We start from the raw sequence: 9,533 nt of genomic DNA on the forward strand, positions 1-9,533 counted from the left end.
ATCCCATAATAAACGTTGAGAAGATCGTAGAAAAAGAATTCTTAGAAATATTTAAATGACTTTAAAGAAAAGAAAATACTGGATCGATTAGAATTTGATCAATGATCGAATCGAAACAATTTTTCGATTCGTAAATGTGAATATATTGAGATTAAGTCATATTGTTGAAATTCAACAATGCGTACGATATTTTTATTCTTTTTTGGATTTTTTGAAGTCTACTCACCTGATGAATATTTAGATAATTTTACAGAAAAGAAAATACTGGATCGATTGCAATATGTTCGATCCATGATACGAAATAATTTTTCGATTCGTAAATGTGAATATATTGAGATTAAGTCATATTGTTGAAATTCAACAACGCGTACGATATTTTTATTCTTTTTTGGATTTTTTGGAGTCTACTTATACGATGAGTGAATATTTAGATAACTTTAAATTAAAGAAAAGAAATTATTGAAATTTAATGCGGCATTCTTTTTCTTTTTTGGATTTTTTCGGATTCTACTCACGTGATGACTTAGAAATGCGAATATTAGTTAAAGAAAAGAAAATATTGGATCGAAACAATTTTTCGATTCGTGAATTAGTTCTCAGAATATATCGAATATATTGAGATTGAATTGTTGAAATTTAATGCATTTTTATTCTTTTTTGGATTTTTTGGAGTTTACTCACATTATGAGTGAATATTTAGATAACTTTAAAGAAAAGAAAATATTGGATCGTTTTAATCCACGAAACAATTTTTCAATTCGTGAGTTCTCAGAATACGAATATATTGAGATTAAATCAAATCGTTGAAATTTACCGTATTCTTATTCTTTTTTGGATTTTTTGGAGTCTATTCACATTATGAGTGAATATTTAAATAATTTTAAAGAAAAGAAAATACTGGATCGATTGCAATACTTTCAATGATTCGAAACAATTTTTCGATTCGTAAATGTAAATATATTCAGATTAAGTCAAATTATTGAAATTCAACAACGCGTGGCATTTTTATTCTTTTTTGAATTTTTTGGACTCTACTTATGAGTGAATATTTAAAGAACTTTAAAGAAAAGAAAATACGAAACAATTTTTCGAATGTAAATGTGAATATACTGAGAGATTAACTCAAATCGTTGAAATTTACGCGCCATTTTTATTCTTTTTTGGATTGCACTCACGTGATGACGTATCGATCATCCTGGGGCCAGCAGATGCAACGGGCGTAACACAGTGGCAAGTAGCTCTTGCCGCAGCACGGGCTCGTCCAAATTATCTTTTGAGAGTTGACGCAGTACAAGTTCACCTGCGACGACTTGGTGCAAATGGCCAGCTTCGTACCTTGATAACAACGTTTCTTGTGAAATTCTCTCTCTCTCTCTCTCTCTCTCTCTCTCGCTTTCATCGAACCGCTTACCCGCGTTGTTCCACTTGAGCGCGGAAATATTGGATATTTCCACGTTCTCCAGCTCCGTGTTATCGCCTGCATTCTGCCCGTTGTACAGCGTCACGATATCCTGGACCGCCGCTGCGATGATATTTTTCGACCCCCAATCGACCAGACGTCCCTGCACTTGAATGCAAGTGGAAATATTCTCTTTGTTAAATTATTTCTCTCGAATAAAATAAAAAAGAAAAAAATAAAAATGTATCCCTTTGATATTAAAAAGTGAAATGAAACTTCAAGAATTGTACGAATTATTCTTATTATACACTTCGAAGCGTGTTTCGATTCGAAAAAAAAAAAGGGGAAAAAGAAAAGAAATATTCGAACGATTTGTGATAAGAAAAAAACTTCGAATCGAGGCGATGACGATTTCGATGCAAATACGCGTGAGATTAAAATACGAATTTTTTCGTATTACGTTAAATATAATAGGGAAAAAGTAGAAGGAGGAATAAGAGAGAGAGAGAGAGAGAGAGAGAGAGAGAAAATGAAATGTTTCGGTGCTCGCAGCAGCATTAGCTCGCAAACCGAGCGAGACGTTATTTAAAATACTATTATGAAATTCTTACTCGGCAACGTTGGACGCGGCGAAGTTTGGAATCCGGGCATATCTAATATGGAGTCTATAATGCCTATTAAAGGCCTCTTTCGCGGCTTCGATTTCCACATTCCATCTTCAAACTGATCCTCGTCCCACAGCTCCCTAGGCCGGCCAGCTAAGTTTCCAGGCAACTTGTTTTCCGTCGATAAGTGGTTTGCGCGCAGCACTTGTTTCTGTCTCACCCCTGGTATTACGTTTTCTTTCACCATTAATTGGTGCATAAATTTCCTCTGCCATCTAGTGTGCAGAGAGTCCACCTGTGCCGTTTGTCAGGGTTTAGTGTGGTTTAAAACGACACTTGACAAAGAGGATATTTTCTTTTTTTTTTTTTTTTTTTCCTTTCTTTTATCAAATAACGCTTGGAAGAATGAATATCTCTGAATTTTTCTTTAATCCAATTTCGAAATTATTGAAATTTTCTCTCGCTGTTCGAAAGTTATCTATATAGAAACCAAGTTTTTCTAGATCTAGAGATTATTTTTGAACAAGATATATTGTATTTTATAGCAACAAAGTTATCTTGAAAAATTGATCATCTTCTATTGAGAATATATATTAATAACGTCTTTATAAACAGATTTTAATTAAGAATCGATTTATCGGCGAGATATAAATACGATTAATCGATCAAGTATTGAAACACGAACGATATATCGATATATATATCGCGACGATTCGATGACTTAGTTTGTAAAAGGCATTAAAAAAATTTCATAAAAAAGAAGAAATAAAAAAGGGGAGAGAAAAAATTTTCGATTTTCTTCGACGAATCTCTCCAGAGGATATCTTCCCTAGAGAATTCTGTTTCTTCCTCCGACATTTTCTTCCCACTTTTCGTTTTCAAAAACGAAAGCAGCGAGGATACGCTGTGATATTATCTCTGTGAATCTCGATCGTTGAGCGCCAGTTAGCGAGACTGTTCACCGGCTAAATCGTTTATAATAATAATAATAATAATAATGATAAAAAAGCGAGGCGTGGTGAACTGACAGACTGGTTTACGAGAGATGGGGAGGAAAAGAGAGAAGAAGAGAATAGATTGACAGGTCGATGTCACGGTACAATGTACATTCGATAGCAGCATCGCCATCGAAGTAGCGTTTCACGCAGGAAATTAAGTTTATCTCGATCCATCGATCGATGATTTCTTTTTCTTTTTGTTTCATTCTCGAATTTTCCGATCGAATTTTTCATCTTCTTTCTTTTCCAAAGACTTTTGAATACTTCGAGTGCAAGCAAAGAAGAGATATTATTACACTCGTTCTCTCTTTCATCGAATAATAATTAAAAAGTTATAAGTTATAAAAATTTAGTAGATATCGAGTTTCAACCTAACCTACCTAGCGTAACTTAACCTAACCTAACCTAGCCTAGCTTAGCCTAGCCTAGCTTAACCTAACCTGGATAGGTTCATTCCTAATTACTGGAGTATTTTTATTATTAATAATTATTATATATTTTAGATCAATTAATATAATTAAAAATTATGAATTTAATTTTTTAATCCAAATAATGTTTTTTTTAAAAATTGGAATTTTTCCTTCTCATTATTGAATAATTTTTTCATATGAAATAATAAATTGAAGACAAAATTTTTTAATATCAACATTAATTAAATTTATCAAAATTTATATACTTATTGTTATATCTTATATTAATTATTAACCTAACCTAACCTAACCAAACCTAACCTAATCTAACCTAGCCTAACCTAACCTAACCTAGCCTAGCCTAGCCTAGTTTAACCTAGCCTAACATAACCTAACCTAACCTAACCTAACCTAACCTAGCCTAGCCTAGCCTAGCCTAACCTAACCTGGATAGGTTCATTCCTAATTACTGGAGTATTTTTATATTTAATAATTATTATACATTTTAGATCAATTAATATAATTAAAAATTATGAATTTAATTTTTTAATCTAAATAATGTTTTTTCTTAAAAATTGCAATTTTTCCTTTTCACTATTGAATAATTATTTCATATGAAATAATAAATAGAAGACAAATTTTTTTAATATCAACTTTAATTAAATTTATACCAATTTATATACTTATTGTTATATCTTGTATTAATTATTAACCTAACCTAACCTAACCTAACCTAACCTAATCTAACCTAACCTAACCTAACCTAACCAAACCTAGCCTAGCCTAGCCTAGTTTAACCTAGTCTAATCTAACCTAACTTAACCTAACCTAACCTAATCTAGCCTAGCCTAGCCTAGCCTAGCTTATCCAAATCTAACCTAATCTAATCTAACCTAGCTTAGCCTAGCCTAGCCTAGCTTAGCCTAGCCTAGCCTAGCCTAACCTAACTTAACCTAACCTAATCTAACCTAACCTAAGCTAACTTAAAGTAATAGTAACCGCCTGAAAGTAAAAAATAAAAAACGTATAACGCGTGAAAATCGAAAGGAAGCTTTTGTAAAATTTCTTCGAGAGAAAAATCTCTAAGAATAAAAATCCCCTAGAGGATTTTGAGGATTTAGCAAGCTATTATCGCTGTGAATCCGATCGAATCCGAGGAATAATAATATAATTCTTCGAATCTTGAGACGCGACAAGTCTCAAAAGATTGAGAAGAGCATTCTTTTCGATGAAAATTGAAACAATTGCGCGATCGAAGGAAGGAGGAAACTTTCAACTTTCGAGACGACTGTTGAATTGAAGACTGTTGAATTTTACACACAATCAACTCTGGACGCCTCTTTATCAAATATCCCCGACAAATATTCATTCCGCGTCACTCGTGGAAATGCTTACAGATTTTACTCCACTTCGAGGAGGATATCTCGAGTATCACAATCATAATGAAAACTCGTCTCTTTCGCCTTTTTCCCTTTTCGCCTTCCTTCCTTTTTTGTTCCCGCGAAAACTCCAACTCCACGTTTCCCTCGGCTGAAACTCTGAAAACAGTAATTTCCACGCGGCTCGCCGTGATTTCGATCTTATCTCAGCCGATTATCGGAGATTACGTGCCCCCGTCGATAAACACGAACGAGGGATACCTGTGGCGCCCACATCCGCGCCGGTCTTTATGCTAATTTAGACGATTCTCGCGACGAGGCGAGCGTTGCCGCCGACCACCGTTCGCGGAATCGAAACGCGATTCTACGAAAAAAAAGAGAAAGAAAAAGAAAAAGAAAAAAAAGGAAGAAATAGGTTTAATACGATCGTTCTTATGCGTCGATAGATTATATCGCTTTTTTCATATTGCGTATGCAATATGGCGAACGCGTCATAACAAACGTTCAATCTCACGCGTTGAAAGTCGTATTTATAGATCCGTGCGCATAAAGGCACAAGGTGATATCAAGTATGTACACTTTTTATTTTTTCGTTTGTATAAGTTTTTCTTTTTTCTTAAGATTTTTCCAATTTTTTGAACATTCGTTTCCAGGTGTATCTCACGCGTTGAAAGTCGTATTTATAGATCCGTGTGCATAAAGGCACGAGGTGATATCAAGTATGTACATTTTTTATTTTTCGTTTGTAAGTTTTTCTTTTTTCTTAAGATTCTTCCAATTTTTTGAACATTCGTTTCCAGGTGTATGCAATATGACGAATGCGTCATAACAAACGTTCAATCTCACGCGTTGAAAGTCGTATTTATAGGATTTGATCCGTGTGCATAAAGGCACAAGGTGATATCAAGCATGTACACTTTTTATTTTTTCGTTTGTAAGTTTTTCTTTGTTCTTAAGATTTTTCCAATTTTGTGAACATTCGTTTCCAGGTGTATCTCACGCGTTGAAAGTCGTATTTATCGGATTTGATCCGTGTGCATAAAGGCACGAGGTGATATCAAGTATGTACACTTTTTATTTTTTCGTTTGTAAGTTTTTCTTTTTTCTTAAGATTTTTCCAATTTTTTGAACATTCGTTTCCAGGTGTATGCAATATGGCGAACGCGTCACAATTACGTTATTCTCATACGTGAAAATTCGTTACACCTCAAATTTATAGAAATTAATTCATAAAATAGTTTAAACATACACTTTTTATTTTTCGTTTGTAAAATTTTTTTTTTAATTATCTCAAGATTTTTTTAATTTTTTGAACATTTCGTTCGTTTCGAGATGTATGCAATATGGCGAACGCACAATTACGTTATTCTCATACATGAAAGTTCGTTACACCTCGAATTTATAGAAATTAATTCGAATAGTTAAAACATATATTTTTTATTTTTCGTTTGTATAATTTTTTTTTTAATTATCTCAAGATTTTTCAAATTTTTTGCTTTGTCCACGTGTGTGTAATATGGCAATTTAAAGGATTAATTCGAATAATTATGGCACAAGATAATCCAAATATACTATTTATATTTCATTCGTATGATTTTTCTTAGTTATCTCAAGATTTTTCAAATTTTTTTCTCTTTTCCACATGTATGTAACATGGCAAATAAATAATACGTAGAACTTATAGAAATAATTTGTGCAAGTTTTTTTTTAGTTATCTCAAGGTTTTTTTAATTTTTTGATTTTTCTACGTGTATATAATATTGCAGTTTATAGGATTAATTCAGTTTATAGGAGTAATTATGACACAAGATAATTCAAGTATATTTTTTATTTTTTGTTCGTATGATTTTTTTTAGTTCTCAAGATTTTTTTAATTTTTTGATTTTTCTACATGTATGTAATATTGCAGTTTATAGAATTAATTCGAGTAATTATGGCACAAGATAATCCAAGTATATTTTTTATATTTCGTTCGTATGATTTTTTCTTTTTTAGTTATCTCAAGATTTTTCAATTTTTTTTTTTTTTTTCTTTTTTGCCTTTTCCACGTGTATGTAACATGGCAAACGCATCAGAATACGTCAAATTTATAGAAATAATTTATGCAATTTTTTTTTTAGTTATCTCAAGATTTTAAAAATTTTTTTGCCTTTTCCACGTGTATGTGGAACATGGCAAATGCAAAATACATCGAATTTATAGAAATTTGTGCAACTTTTTTCTTTAGTTATCTCAAGATTTTTCAATTTTTTTGGGGATATTTCCAATTATATACACATAAATGTATGAATAAATTGGACGAGGATATAGAGTCGATTTCTTCGAGTAATCGACGAGAAAAGGAACAATCGATTTTTCAAGCAAGAATGATAAATAAAATTATAAACTGAATTTTTATCGAAATGACGTTCGATGAGATCGCAATGATATTTCGTCTCATTCAATTTCACAAAGAAAGAAATCTCACCCCATATAGAGATTCTATTCCATCGAAGATTTTAAAAAAATTCCAATTTCATTCTACCAAGCTATAACAAATATAATTTCGAAACCTTTTTCTTTTTATCGAACGGATTAATGTAAACATCACCTCACCTGTTTGAACACATCGATCTCGTCCCTTTGCAATCGATCCTCGTTCCTTTTCTTCAAAAGATAATTAGCAGCTTCCAAATTGTAATTAAACTTTATGAATCTGTCCTCGTAATAAGTTTTCTTCGGCGCTTTGAGCGTGTACTTTTTAACGATTTGTTGGACAGATTTCTCAATCGTTACTTGACAATTGTCAACCACCACCGGTTTTTGACTATCTTTATCCTGAAAGAAAAAAATAAATAAATAAACAAATAAATAAAAAGAGATTAAAAACGCTGAAACTGTGCCTGTGTCAAGATTTAATTAATTTAAAAATTTAATTTAAAAGATTTAATAAAAAAAAAAAAAGAAAATTATTCGAATCTGTTTAAATACAGAAAACATCGACGATAATATTCGATTTTATTATTTCTTCACGGATATATAATGGATCCGTTGAAGAGAGGATAGAAGGGGAGGGCAGAAAGTAGACGAGAGATTTCATTGATTATCGAGGAGGATAATGTTCGAGGGACAAGTTTGGCAAGATAATTTGGCGCTGCAGGCATTATGCGTTTAGAGGAGGAGAGAGATACGAAGGGATACAATATTTATATAGACCGGTATCTGTACCTCCAACGAACATCTGGTTTCGACACGAGCGACAGATAGAGGACTGGCTCTTGAACCTGATCTCGCGCGAACAGGTTTAAATTTCTTACTCTTAACGCTTGTAAACGACTGATCGTATTAGTCCACGATTTTTATACGTCGATCAATTCGAAATACAGACGTGAATGAAGTGTCTGAACGAGATGGAATGGATTCAATGAATTTCCCCGCGGAGGCAATCGATTATTGGATGGAAAAGTCGAAAGCAAAATCGTCAAAGTTTCGTCCAAAATCGAGTTTGGATGCACGCGAGAACAATCGAAGCGGTTTTCGAATTCGATCTTATATTTTATTTCGAAAAAGTAGTTTTTTTACTTTCGTAGTCGATCTTCGAATTCTTTTAATAAAATTCTGTACGAATTTTTTTATTTTTGCAACGAATGAAAGGGATGTGCTCAGGTCTTGTGAAACCAGTTCATCAAGACTCGAATGTTAACTTTGTAGGTATGTCTATAACCAAAGAAATCTAATAATTTTATATATTTATTTATCACTTTATCAAAATTATAAAATTCACACAATAAATTCTTGAATTATACATGATCATAAAGATATTTCGTCTCATTCAAAATCACAAAGAAAGAAATCTCACCCCATATTCTTAATTCATATTTATCATAAAGGAGTTTCATCTTATTCAATTTCGCAAAGATCAAAGATCAAAAAGCGCAAAATCCTTGAATCATATTTAACACAAGGATTCTTCACTATATTCAATTTCACAACTGAGCAAAGAAAGGTGAAAGAAAAAAGAAAGTCACAAATTATCCGCCATATTCTCGATCCACGTTTATCACAAAAGCGGTTCATCTTATTCAATTTCATAACAAAGATAAAAAAAGCATAAAATCCTTGAATCGTATTTATCACAAAGATTCTTCGCCATATTCAATTTTATAATTGATCAAAAAAAGGTGAAAAAAAAGTCATAAATTATCCATCATATTCAATTTCAATTAACTGATCAAAGAAAGATGAAAAAAAAAAAAATCCCAAATTATCCGTCATATTCTCGATCCATATCACAAAGGTGGTTCACCTTATTCAATTTCGTAACAAAAATGAAAAAAATGCGCGCAAAATCCTTGAATTGAATTTATCATAAAGATTCTTTGCCATATTCAATTTCACAATTGATCAAAGAAAGATGAAAAAAAAAAAGTCATAAATTATCCACCATATTCAATTTCACAATTGATTAAAGAAAGAAAAAAGAAAGTTATAAATTATCCGCCATATTCTCGATCCACGTTTATCACAAAGATAGTTCACCTTTCATAATACATTTCATAACAAAGATGAAAAAAGCACGCGTAAAATTCTTGAATCATATTCTCGATCCACGTTTATCACAAAGGTGATTCACCTTATTCAATTTCGTAACAAAAATGAAAAATACGCGCAAAATCCTTGAATTGAATTTATCAACAAAGATTCTTCGCCATATTCAATTTCGTAACAAAAATAAAAAAAATGCCGCAAAATTCTCGAATCGA

At 32.0% G+C, this 9,533-nt stretch overlaps 1 protein-coding gene across 1 annotated transcript in view; it reads right to left on the bottom strand.

The window, feature by feature from the left end:
- Positions 1-1,152: 1,152 nt before the first annotated feature.
- Positions 1,153-9,533, bottom strand: part of LOC102677114 — a 217,247-nt gene continuing 208,866 nt past the window's right edge. Inside the window, exons 2-5 of the mRNA XM_006617538.2 lie at positions 7,387-7,608; positions 2,011-2,299; positions 1,412-1,567; positions 1,153-1,335 (exon numbers count right to left, since the gene is read on the bottom strand). Of these exons, the coding sequence (XP_006617601.1) occupies positions 1,172-1,335; positions 1,412-1,567; positions 2,011-2,299; positions 7,387-7,608 (831 nt within the window). The 3' untranslated portion in view covers positions 1,153-1,171. The remainder of the gene's footprint in view (positions 1,336-1,411; positions 1,568-2,010; positions 2,300-7,386; positions 7,609-9,533) is intronic.

This window comes from Apis dorsata, unplaced genomic scaffold (assembly GCF_000469605.1).
Source record: "Apis dorsata unplaced genomic scaffold, Apis dorsata 1.3 scaffold_312, whole genome shotgun sequence".
NCBI lineage: Eukaryota > Metazoa > Arthropoda > Insecta > Hymenoptera > Apidae > Apis > Apis dorsata.